At 42.5% G+C, this 13,647-nt stretch overlaps 1 protein-coding gene across 1 annotated transcript in view; it reads left to right on the forward strand.

The window, feature by feature from the left end:
• The first annotated feature begins 3,285 nt into the window (after positions 1–3,285).
• Positions 3,286–13,647, forward strand: part of Prex2 (phosphatidylinositol-3,4,5-trisphosphate dependent Rac exchange factor 2) — a 255,380-nt gene continuing 245,018 nt past the window's right edge. Inside the window, exon 1 of the mRNA XM_069990875.1 lies at positions 3,286–3,926. Within this exon, the coding sequence (XP_069846976.1) occupies positions 3,489–3,926 (438 nt within the window). The 5' untranslated portion in view covers positions 3,286–3,488. The remainder of the gene's footprint in view (positions 3,927–13,647) is intronic.

Genomic DNA, 13,647 nt, shown 5'->3' on the forward strand with positions numbered 1-13,647 from the left:
GTACTCAATCATAGTGATCCCCCATTTGAGCCTGAGGTAAGATGGAATGAGGAATCCTTGGATGTCACCTAGGGGTTACTAGATGTCAACACAATAATGTATATCTCACCAGCTCAGAGCAGAGAATCCAAAAAGGGCTGCCATTTTTCAGATAGACTCTCACCCCTATTCTTCTCAGGAGGTATTTTTTTTCTCTCCTTTCTTTTCTTCCTACTTTTTTCCTGTTCTGCTAAATTAAAACATGGCTGAACTTCTACTTACGGGACTCTCTTTGCTGTGAGGCCTCTTGAAATGCTTTTCATGTGTGCTTTTTTTAAATAGAAACTGGGAGGCTGTCTCCTCTTGTGATAGGCCCACAAGGTAACTAGAAGTAGGATAAAATTCAACAGTCCTACCTTGATTTTGCATCTGTCTCCTCTGTCTTACAACTTTGGGATACATATTACAAAAAGCAACAACAACAACAACCACCACAACACATTAAGCTAGGTGCCAGTGTCACAGACCTGTAATCTTAGCTACTTAGGAGGCTATCTGAAAATCTTGGTTCAAAGCCAGCCCATACAGAACAAAAAAAAATCTTTGAGACTCTATCTCCAGTTAAGCAACAAAACTCTAGAAGTAGAGCTGTGGCTCAAGTGGTAGAATGATATCCTTGAGGGAAAAGGCCTGGAGTTCAAGCCCCAATACTGGCACATACACACACACACACACACACACACACACACACACACACACACACACACACCAAACCAAAGCACAAACCTAAAATATATATATATATATATATATATATATATATATATATATATATATATATATATATATATATATATATATATATATATATATATATATATATATATATATATATATATAGGTCCGGTCGTGGGGCCTAAACTCTGGGTCTAGGCACTGTCCCTCAGCTCTTCAGCTCAAGGCTAGTGCTCTACCACTTGAGCCACTGCGCCACTTCTGGCTTTTTTCTTTTTGCTTATGTGGTGCTAAGGCAAGCGCTCTACCACTGAGCCACCTTCCCAGCCCCCCAAAACTTATATTTTAAAAGTTGTATTTTTTTCTCCTGTTATCTATCTTGTGTCAATATAATTCTCAGTCTTAGTCACAACCCAGAGAGGACAGAAGTGCAGTTTTCCTGCTCTTAAAATGTACTGAAATATATTATAGTCTGTGTAATAATTGAGAAATTAAATTGCATCAGTAGAAGTTGATTGATAAAATATCTTCCAGTAAAATTCACCAATATTGGCATACAAAAGCACTTTGGGGTCAGATTCCTCCTTAGTTTTGTAGTTACTCAAATATTTTCTAAAAACTGGTGCTACGCAACTATCTCATTCATCCTCAAGGCTGAAGGTTCAGAGATGAGTAACTAAAAAATCACACTGTCAGCCTTTATAATATTCTGTTCCAGATACCTTCTCCCCGGCAAAGGACCTGAAAGCCTCTAGTCATTGTCCTAAACTTTCAGTCACCATGGATTCCAGGTCCTGCAAAGCCTTGCAGAGAGATCAGCTCATGATGAGATCACCCCAAGTAGGAGCCATCATCTCAATGGAACTGGATCATCTATCTCCTCAAGTGATAAGGGCCTGGGACCTCTGTACAGAACTAGAACTGAGGTTAAGGTCAAGGAGGCCTCACTTTAACTGATTATTCATGCATACCTCTGCCTCCTGCCCCAATTCTCCTCTAGTAAATAAAGCTCATGGTGAGTCCCCTGTAGGTGGGCTGAGGTTCCTAATCTTGTTCATCTCCCCAACATAGCTGTGTTGATGAAAATCCTACCTTTTCACCATTACTTCTGCTTACCTCTGGCCTCTGGCCTGGGATTTAGGTTACAGTGATTCAGACTTGACTACATTACTGCTTGGAGGTGAGATGTCAGTTCTGGTGACTTATGTATGGACTAAATGTTGGGATAAAAGGAAATTATGTGAGTCATTGTGTTTTAGAGGAAAATTTTTTTTCTAGAACATCTGTGGAAAGCCATTTTATTAACTTAGCTTTTTCATGGAGGAGCAGGCAGCTGCTGGGAGGAAGAAATACGTTCATTGATGCCTGGGTCCACTGAGAAGTTCTAGTCATGTTTGAGTTTCCCATTCACTGCTGGATGCATGCTTCCTGTGTCTTCCACTTCTTTTGTTTATTGTTTATCAGGTGCTGGGGGGGGTGTCTGTGCTTTCATGTGTGCTGCCCTTTGTTCTTCTGCTACTGGGTGTGAAGCCATCTGTGTTCAAATAGCTATATGCAGAAGCAAGAGGGAGAAGTGCTTCTATGCCAACAGCTCTACACACAAATCTGTAGTGTAAGACAGAAAGTCTAACTCTTTTTCCTCTCACTGGAAAATACATCAGCTGCAAACCTCGTAATTATTTCACAGTAAATACTTAGGTGAGCATCTTCATAATTTACTTTGGCTGATGCTTTAGAGTTGAGAACAAGTTAACATACTACTTTGTGGACTATGTGAAATTGTCCCATAGAGAAAAAAAGTCATGCACAATAGCTAGCTAAAATTGTATATGGATTGAGTGCTAAATTTTTTGGTATTTGTTAGGTTTGGGCTCCCTTTCCAGGTGAGAAAAGACAGTAAATATAAACATTAAGATCAAGAATGCTCCATCATTTTCCATATCCCCAATCTAAGGTTATCTATCTATCTATCTATCTATCTATCTATCTATCTATCTATCTATCTATCTATCTACCATCTACCTGCCTACCTGTCATCTATGTATCCTCTATCCTCTCTGCGTCTCTCAGTATTACAGCTTTGCCTTTTCAAATCACAGCATTTTTTCAGAGACAAAATGGGAACAGTACCCTTGTCTGGATTCTGTGTACTATGTGGATGTGGAAAAATTTCTGGACCTACAGAGCTGTCTAAATAGCACAATTCGGTTGTGGATACTTATTCATCTGGATTTTATTGTATGAGCAAGGGCTATCCCTTTCCTATGCTATCATTTATTATGTTAATTGACTTTTCAAACACAGACAAGGGTGGAAGGGTGAAATAGTTGTGTGTGTGTGTGTGTGTGTGTGTGCTTTAAAAAAAATCTGTTTTCTCAAAGAAGAAAACCCAAACCAATGTGTTTCTTTCAAAAGGTGGGAGGGTCAAAACCATGGTTGTTTTTGTTCCCGTCCAGTTATGTAACCGTGGGGACTAGTTTCTTTGCTTCCAGGATTTGTGCAAAACACATTAAAAGCTACAATGGGCTGGAGTCTCAGGAGCAGCCCTGGAGCTGTCTGGGAGTGTGTCTGTCCTTCTAGGTTTGGGAACCCCGAGTGCTGAGCGTGCTTGTGTGTGTGTGTGTGTGTGTGTGTGTGTGTGTGTGTGTGTGTGTGTGTGTGTGTGTGTTTAGCTAGCTGGCACTACACACTTCCCCCAGGGTTGTGTTTCCTCTTTCCTGAGATCTGGCGAAGGGTAAAGGGTCGGAGTCACATGGACAGAAAGCATCTGATTAATGTCCAAGTCCCCGCTGGGACTGAAGAGGCCGCCTCCCCTCGGGCCGGGGCCGCGTGAGGCCGGGGCGGGAGCCGCTCCCGGGGGAGTGTCCTGCGCTGCGCCCCGCGCCTCGCCTGCTGCGCCGGAGTTGCAGCCCGAGCGCCCCCCGGCGCCCTCCTCTCCCTCCCACCCCCGCCCCAGATTCTCTTCAGCATGTAAAAGTCGCCGGTCGGGCCCGACTTTGCAAAGGCGGCAACTTTCCTTTCCCACCACCGGTGGGATCCGCGGGTCCCGGGGTCCGCGCCGGCCGGTCACCATGAGCGAGGAGAGCCGCGGGGACGGCCGCGCCGAGAGCGCCAAGGACGTGGAGAAGCAGCTCCGCCTGCGCGTGTGTGTGCTCAGCGAGCTGCAGAAGACCGAGCGCGACTACGTGGGCACCTTGGAGTTCCTGGTGTCGGTGAGTGGGGCGGGGGCCTCCCGCGCTGCAGCCCGGGGGCCGCGGGCGCGGGAAGCGCGCGTGGCATTGTCTGCGCCGGCTCCGGGGCGGAGTGACTGGGGGCCCGCGCAGCCACGCTGAGATGCTGCGTGCAGGGACCCCTAGCTCCATCCCGCGGCCCTGGGACCTGGGGGTGGCTAAGTGGCCCAAGCCTGGAAGGCAGAAAAGTTAGCCCCGAGAGAGGGAAGCGGAGCGCTCTCCGTCCCGGGACGCTGGGTGGCCCCGTCTTTCTCCTCACTTATTCCCCTCCTTTTTCCCCTTAAAATCCACCTTCGGCTTGCGAATCGCCCTGGGCCATTTGTTTTCTTTCTTTCTCTACCCTTGGGGAGTTGGTCTGCATGCTTTGGTTTGGTGATGAAGGGTCCGAGCCTACTACCGTTCAATGGAACCTGTAGTGAAAAGAGAAACATCTCTGAATGTGCTCGAGTAGGAGTCCGTTATTTAGAGGGTCCCTTGAGTTGAAATAATCGTGGGGACCTCGGATTTTGGGATGGGGCGGGGGGAGTAGGCACGGAGCAGAGGGGTTGTGATCTAGCCCAGCTGTTGGCTATTAAAGCCATCTGTAGGCTCACCCAGACCTAGCCCTGCAGTCTCCACTCTGCTCCCAGAGGAGTCCTTGGGAGTGGCATGATCAGACTCGGGTCTAGCAACTTTGGGATTTCGTAGAACTGGGCACCAACTTTGTTTTCAGCTTTCAGAGTATCCTACTGGAAGTCTGCTTTGAAAATATTTCATTCATTGTGTTTGTTGGGGGCCAGGGAGGCAGCAAAACCGAGGGAAATTAACTTCTGGGGCCACACTCAAACGGGGAATATTCCCAGTTCACTGGTAAAAAGTTAATATATATATATATATATATATATATATATATATATATATATATATATATATAGAGAGAGAGAGAGAGAGAGAGAGAGAGAGAGAGAGAGAGAGAGAGAGAGGATTGGCTTCTGTCCATCCGGATGCCTGGAAGGGCAGCACTCTGAGAAGTAGGCATCTTGGCATCTTTAATGTCGGTGGAATCCTCTAACCTTCTCCGCTTCCTTCACTGAGTTCCACGGCCCTTTGGACTGAAGGGAATGTCTCAAATGCTAAATTTCCTGCACAGTTTTTACAGTCCTCTAGAATGCTTATAGTCATACTAGAGAAAATTCACTTGGCTGTGACAAGAAGGAGAGGTCTCCTGTGATGTCAGATGCATTGATTAGCTTCTCAAAATCAGTGTATCTGAGTCTTCAGGACTACTTTCTTCGAAAAGGTGTAGGTATTGGGGGATATCTTGAAATTGATGAAACATAGGATTATTGTATCCCCAGTGGAGTAAAGGACTCTGAAAACAACAGGTTCTAAAAGAGCTCTAACTTTTAGTAGTTTCAAATTTGACTTTTGTGAGACTCCCTTGGTAATAAAGTTCTCTACTTTTGCAGAATGAGTCATTTCTTAAAGTACTTTCTGAAAAGAGATGGAGAAGGTACAGTGCACATGCTAAATTGCAGAACTAGACAATCTATCCTTCAAACTGATTTGTCGATCTTTATGTTAATTTCCCATGAATCTGAACACCTGATTATTACAATTGAAAAATATTATTGTGTCTTTCTTTTTCATTATTTAGAAATTGTGAACTCTTCTGCTTTTCCTTTTCATTGTCTATTATTTGTATTTTATGTTTGCACACAAATGCAGTTGCTTGACCTGAATGTTGTCTGAAACAAAGATTTGCTCTTGGTCATCATCATTCATAAACTATGGCCTACCAACAATACATTATTATTACTAGCTCTTTGGGGAATTATTTATAGCAACATTTAATTCCTTCTTAGTTTCACTTGTTCACTTATAGTCAGACTAGTTTTCATATTGGTCTCTTTTACCAGGAGTTTAAATCAACTTCAAGCCTGATAGTTTCTCTTCTAGGAACCTCTTCTAAAGGAGCCATCAGAAGTAGAGACAAACAATAAAAGTTATTTAGAAATGAAACAGCCACAGCATTAAACAAGTGGAGTGGTAAAATTGATAGGGCAAAAAAAAAACTAAGTCAAATTTAAATATTTGCACGAGAGTCATCTTTTTAGAATTGGGTCATTACCTTGGCCTTGCTTGACAGGGATGAAGGATGGCTTATAATTAGAACATGGAGGAGGTAGAAAACATATTCTTAGTTTTACCAAAAATGTAATTTTTCTTAAACACAAATAAGTGACCCAACTGGTATTATTTCTCTTGATTAAAAGAACACAGGAAGCTGGGTGTGGATAGGTCATGCCTGTAAACTGCTCAGGAAGCTGCGATCTGAGGATTGCAATTCAAAGAAGCCCAGGCAGGAAAGTTTGTGAGCCTCTTATCTCCAATTTACTACCAAAGAGCAAGCAGCGGAGCTATGGTTCAAGCAGGAGAGTGGCAGTCTTGAGAAAAAATATTCAGGGACAGTTGGACACGAGTTCAAGCCCCAGGATTGGCACCAAAAGTCAAGGAGCATAGGACCACAGTGGATAATATCTTCATATCTTAAAATTTAGAGTGATCTGTTCTTAATTCTAAAAAGAACATTTTGTCCTATTCCTCCTCCCTCCCCCCGAAGTCCATAGCATCACCAATTTCCTCTATCTGCTTTGCACAGCGTCATTCTACCTAACACCTTACTTGTTTTAGAAAAGCTTTGTGCTTTAAGATAGCTGTTTTTACTTAGAGTGGTTTGCTCTTCCCATGGTAGGCTATGTTTGTCTCAGGCTTCTGCCTTTTTCTTTTTCTTTTTGTTGGTCGTGGGGTTGAACTCTGGGCCTGGGCGCTGCCCCTCAGCTCTTCAGCTCAAGGCTAGTGCTCTACCACTGGAGCCACAGCTCCACTTTTCGGCTTTTTTGGCTTATGTGGTGCTGAGGAATCAAACCCAGGGCCTCATGCATGCAAGGCAAGCGCTCTACCACTGAGCCACCTTCCTAGCCCCTGCCTTTTCCCATTTATCAGAGTCCCATTGTACAGTGCAGACTGACCTTGAACTGACCATCCTTCTTTCTCAGCTTTCCAGTGCTTGGATTATAAGCTTGGACTACCTTACTGAGCTTCCCTTTTACTTCTTGATAGGGGCTTGCTTATTATATCTGGTGGATCCCTACTGGTTTTTCAAGACTCAGCTGCTCTTTCTCCCATGGTGCTTTGTACCTAATTGTATACCATGTTTACTTCTGGCAGCTAAAGTAGTTGATTTATTTCCCTCTGTTTTGTTGTACTAGAGCATAAGTCTTTGAGGCCCAGACTGTGTCTTGCTTGCCTGGTTTTCCTAGAATTTTGTGTAGTGTTTGTGACATTGTAAGTGATTGATAAACGCTTGTTAAATGAAGGAATAAATTGATGAATCGATTCATCCTCTATCTTCTCCATTTTAAAAAGATAGTACCCCAGTTATCCTTAAAATTGAATTTCCTTTTTTCCCCAAGGTGATCTTAGATTTCTTTAGCTTTTCTAACTCACATGTGGATTTATAGAACAAAAGTTTCAAATTAAGCATATGGTACCTGCTTTGAAATCAGAAACTTGACTAAAATCAGGAATCGAGATTTCAAAGACTTTCTAATGCATTGAACTTTAATTCATCTATTTAGTGTTTTCATCTGAGATCTTGGGTAGGGTATGTCATTGAGATAAATTATTTTTAGAACATCGAGAAGATGATAAAGAGTGACCTAATTTGCTTCTTGTTTTACTTGAGATATAAAAATTTTAAAACATTTCCTCTCAAGAGATGATTTTATAGGTTGAATATCCACAATTTAATGTCCAAAGTCTGGACGATAGAAGGTTGCGGCCTGTTTCCTGTTTGCAGTCTTGTGATACAGCATGCTAAGATCACAGACCTATTTGGGTGGACAGAGAAAGGACAGATTCAGGATCTGTCAAGGGTGTGCATCCTGTATAGAAGCGCAGGGCTTTGAGCTCAGAAGGGCCCTGGCTTGGCTTAATGCTCAATGCCATCTTGAAATTCTAGGTAATTTTATCTTTCAATTTAGGACACAAGCAGAACAGATACATGAAAGAACATTCTTGGATTTTTGTACCTCTACTAACACTTTTTCTCTAAACTTTGGTCAAAGAATTGAAATTTAACTTATTTATTGTTTTACATTTATATTTATTTTATTATTATCTTTTATTGCTACTTAGTTTTGTTTTTATCCTGGAGCTTGAACTCGGAGCCTTGGCTCTGAATTCCACCACAAGGCTGGTGCTCAATGTTTCTACTTTTAGCTTTTTTTTTTTACTTACTTTTATGCCTGTTCTGGGGCTTGAACTTAGGGCATGGGATATCCAGGCTAATACTTTACCGCTTTACCACTTTTGAGCCACAGCCACTTCTGGCTTTTTTGGATGTTTTTTGGTTATTTGGAGTCTCACAGACTTTATACTTTCTTGCCTTGGCTGGCTTCAAACTGCAATCCTTGGATCTTTGCCTCCAAAGTAGCTAGGATTACAGGTATGAGACACAAGAGCCTGGTTTAACTCATTATTTATTTATTTATTTATTTGCTGCAGTCCTTCAGGGTCTGAGCACTGTCCCTGATCTTTTTCACTGAAGGGTTACTCTACCACTTGAACCACAGTGCTCTACTTCTGGCTTTTTGATAGTTAACTGGAGAGAAGAATCTCATGGACTTTCCTACCCAGGCTGGCATGGAACTGAGATCTTCAGATCTCATCCTGATGAGTTGCAAGATTACAAATTGAACCACCAGTATTTGGTTTTACCAATGGCTGTTTAACTTATTGTCTAACTTTAACTTATTGTCTAACCTGGGACCGCTCTGAGAGAAAGCTAGAGTGCTATCACTAATCACCTTAGGAAGCAGATGGAAACTGGAATTGTTCCCAGTGTGCCAGAAGCTTTTTCTTTGGAATAAACTTCCATTGCCCTATGGATGGCTATGCCAGACTGTATACACCTTGTCATAATGAAATGATTTTGATATTTGTTGCTTGTCCTGGCTTTGACCTCAGATACAGGAAAATTTGAGTCTTGTCTCTAATTTACTGGTAACTTTAGATATTTCTAAACTTCTCAAGCCCACTTTCCCTTATTTGTAGAAAAGAGGAAATAGTAACATTCTTCAAGGTTGCTGAATGAGATGGTATATATGTTGGGCTTAGAAGTGGACCCTGTTCATAATTAATGTTATTTTCTTTACAATGCTTTACTTGTTAAAAGGAGTTAGGAATATGGATAAATTTTTCAGTTATATTCTCTTCTATACATTTTCTAGGTTTTGTATTTCTCTTCTGTCAATGTAGAGCTTTTCTTGGTATTCTTTATGCTCAGCTAATTTTTAAGACAGAGAGACAACATTATATGCTATCAGCAATCATCAAGTTCCTGCGGTGCCTTGTAGTAGACAATAGGTACTGGTATATTCTTCATCTGATTTGGTCTTTGAGTTCTTTCAAATGGTGCTCTCTAAAGCTCCTGAGCCCTACCAGAGGGATAGGGGTTGCTGAATTTCATGGCTAGAGGCTCCCAACCCTGACTGCTCCCAGGATAGTCCTACCTTCTTCAGATTCCTCATCCTCTCTTAGAAAAATCATTTCTCTAGATGGTAAATTCCCAGAGAATAGAGACTGGTAAATTCCCAGAGAACAGAGACTGTGCATTTACTTCCTCTGTGTACTGTTTTGTGTTTTTTTTTTTTTTGGTTTGGCTTGAATTTAGTGCTTTGTAAATAGCAGGTGCTTATGAAAACAAACCCGCAAACAATGCAGATTGTGAATGAATCTGAAAACAATTGATTTCAGTCCTGAGAGGATTCTTGCCAGCACAGATGAATTAATTCGATGCATTGGGTCTTGCAGCCATATGTTGCAGACTGAGCTATATCACCACTACCCCAAGACTCATATGTTGATGTCCTAACCCTTGGTATTTTGGAAGGGGACTGGATTTGTAGATAGGGCCATTATAAAGATGATTGATTTATAATAATGCTGTTAGATAGTTTATGTGACTAGTGTCCTGAAAGAGGAGAGTTGGGCCCACAGAGAGATGCAAAGGATATATGAATACACACAATAGCCAGGCCTTGGGTAACCCAGGGAACATGCAGCCATTTATAAGCCAGCGAGGGAGGCCTAAAGAGAAACCAAATATGTTGACATCTTAGTCTTGAAAAACTTCTAGCCTTAAGGAGCATGAGGAAATAACTTGTTGGGTTAGTTGTCAGTGTGTGTGGTATTGTATTTGATAGCTTAAGCTAACAAAGACACGAGGGAGCCAGTGTGGGAGTCAGGGGCAGATTGGGAGAAGTGACATAGGGCTGGCCTCTCCAAAGAGTAAGCAGTGCAATATGACAGTGTAGCAGCGCTTGACACTAGAGGGCTGCTAACATGTTCTTCGTGCTGAGATGAAAAAAAGTCGTGCGTATATGGGTAGGGAATAAAGTATACTCAGTCCAATTGGAGAAAAGCCCTGCTCCTTAGGGTTCTGACTTTAACTTTAGTCAATTGTGAGCCATTACTTTTTCTGAACAAGCAGGTGTGGAAGGTTGGATCTGGGAAGGGGCTAGCCATGGAAAGAAATTGCCAGGCTAGGATTTTATGAGCTTCACCTGGACACACACACACACACACACACACACACACACACACACACACACACACACACACACACACACACACACACACACACACACACACACACACACACACACACACACACACACACACACACACACACACACACACACACACACACCACCCTCTTCAGCAGTCCCCCCCACCCCCCTCTTCAGCAGTCCTTCAGAGAAGACTTGTTCTCTTTAGTATTACGCAGGTTATAACCTACCAAAAGTTATTTACTCAGGATGAGAAAGGGCCATTAATCATAGAAACTACATGAGACATAAATAGTCCATCTCCTGCACGGCAGATTTCTGCTTCTCCAAACTGACTCTCCTCTTGGGTCTGCAGACATACCTGGTTTTGCTCCTAAGTTCCAACCTCATTTGGTCTTCCTGGCTTAGTCCTACTGGCTTCCTTGCCTGGCTTCCTTGTTTACCAGTCATTAGTCTGAAGATGAGTACATGAGGAATGGCAACAGAAGCTGCCTTCAAAATAAAGTGACTTTCTGCTATAGTAAATATATTAGGAGTTCAATGAGATTCTTTTTGTCATTCTAATTCTAATCCTGTGGCTTAGAGCCCACTCCCTACATCAAGGATGCCTGTTGAGCCCTGTGATTTACTACATAATTATATTTTAGCATTATATGATTGCATTATTATAAGGATAGTGTCTGTTGAGGTTAGATTTATTTCTTTGCAAGAATTCTGTTGACAGGACTGAGAAACAAAGAGTGGAATCCAGCTGTCCATTAAGAGTTTCTGCTGTTACACTGTCCAGGTAAAGTTACATGGAATGTCTGATGTAAAGTGAAAGGAAAGGAGAAGAAAAATCAAAAGCAAACCAAAACACAAGGACTCAAATAGCCAACAATCGTGAGCCATTTTGGGGGTAGAATCTTTAACACATCTGTCTATTAAGCAGGGAGAGTTTAAGTAGAAAGATGGCTGTTCTCTTGGTTTGATCACTAGGGGTGCAGAGCCATTAACTGAAAAGTAGAACTTAAAGTGACAATAGCATTAGGAGCTGGAAAATGCATTTGGCATTGGACATGGTGAGCTGGGCCGAAAATTATGCTGTGAGTTTTGAATATTGGAAAGTGTAAGTTAAAGAGTTTGAAGCAAAAGTTAGATATCCAGAAATTGATTTAGAAACCATCATGTGGATGAGATGGTAGGAGGGAAACAATGAGAGGAGGAAACCAACAAACTAAGACAGGAAGCTGGAGAGCTAATACTTAAAAGTAAGAGAAAGTGTAAGGTATACCAGAATTGTAACAAAGAAGGAATCTTTCAAATGTCAGACCTTTAGAGAAGTAGGCACTGTGAAGACTAAAGACTACAGGAAGTCTTTGCTCTTGGACTTCGTTTATGTTAGTACTGGGTCCCCAACTCAGAGACTGGGTGATGCCCCTTATCTTTTTTGTTCAAGGCTATCTGTCACTTGAATCATAGCTCCACTTCGGGTTTTTTTTTTTTTTTTTTTTTGGATGGTTAATTGAAGATAAGAGAGTCTCATGGACTTTCCTGCCCAGGATAACTTCCAGCCCTGATCATCAGATCTCAGTCTCCTGCATAACTTAACACTACAAGTGTGAACCATTAGCACACAACTCCTTGGGCCTTTAGCATTAGTATGTGTGAGCAAAAGGGAAACAGTAACAATGAGCTGAAGAAGCAGATGATGAAATTAAAAAGAAGTTGAGGGGCTGGAAAGGTGGTTCAGTGATAGAGTGCTTGCCTCGTATGCATGAGGCCCTGGGTTCGATTCCTCAGTACCACATAAGCAGAAAAAGCCAGAAATGGCGCTATAGCTCAGATAGTAGAGCGCTAGCCTTGAGCTGAAGAGCTGAGGGACAGCGCTCAGAGTTCAGGCCCCATGACCGACCCCCCCCCCCAAAAAAAAGTTGATAGTAAATACAAAGAGAGAAATGGTTAGTAGCACAGAGATATTCTGGGGTGTTGAAGGAAGATGAGGGATAGGAAATAATACAAAAGGGGAAAAAATGAAGCAACCACAATGGAGCATTGCAATAGGCAATGACATCTTCAGATAAGCCACTGGGGGGGGGGGCGAGGGAAGGAGTAGGCATTTGGCAAAATTCACCAAACCATACTGCCATGAAACATGCCCAGTGTAAAACACCATTGCAGATGCTGAGAATGAGCTGTCTATCTCTTGTGAATTTTGAAAATTGTGCTGCTTCTCTAGGCTGTAGCTTGTAGAACTGCCTGGGATGGCCTGTGTGCTTTTAAGAGCATAGTCTCCACACTGTAATAGAGCAGAGACAGAGCAGGGACTAAGGAGTGTGAAAACCTGGGTTCAAATTTTGGTACTGAAACTCATATGCTGTGTAACTTAGGGGTATGTAAATCATATACTCCTTTTCATGTCTCACTTACACATTTGGAATACAGGTGTGGTAATAATCTCCTAGGGCTGGGTAGTAAGCATTTTCTTCTCTTTGCTTCTTCCCTGTCTCCAACCTCTCTTCTTCACACCTCAGAGACTGAGCCTGGCCTGTGCTCAGGTCAGCTTCCAGTCACCTAGCCTCTCCCAGCCCTTTTCTTTCTAAGTGTGGAAGCCTAAGAGACAGTGGAATAGACATACAGGCCCCAAGATGACCAGGGCCTGTGGGAGAACAGGGGCCACTCATCAAAAAAACTGTATGATACATAGCCATAGTTTATTAACATCAATACCAAATAAAATCTGTGTGCCTCTCTTTTGTTGCATATTAGTTTGATCTATAGTTTGTTTTGATTGGCATTCTCTTCCTTCCTTCCTTCTTTCCTTCCTTCCTTCCTTCCTTCCTTCCTTCCTTCCTTCCTTCCTTCCTTCCTTCCTTCCCTCCTTCCTTCCTTCCTTCCTTCCTTCCTGTCTGTCTTTCCTTTTTTTAAAATTTTTGTCAATTGTGGGCCTTGAATTCTGGGCCTGGGCTCTGGCCCACAGCTCTTCAGTTCAAGGCTAGTGCTCTACCACTTGAGCCACAGAGCCACTTCGGGTTTTATGAGTGGCTTCTTGGAGATGAGAGTCTTACAGACTTTCCTGCCCAGGCTGGCTTTGAACCGAGATCTTCAGA

This window comes from Dipodomys merriami, unplaced genomic scaffold (assembly GCF_024711535.1).
Source record: "Dipodomys merriami isolate MVZ:Mamm:240054 unplaced genomic scaffold, mDipMer1.0.p SCAF_4, whole genome shotgun sequence".
NCBI lineage: Eukaryota > Metazoa > Chordata > Mammalia > Rodentia > Heteromyidae > Dipodomys > Dipodomys merriami.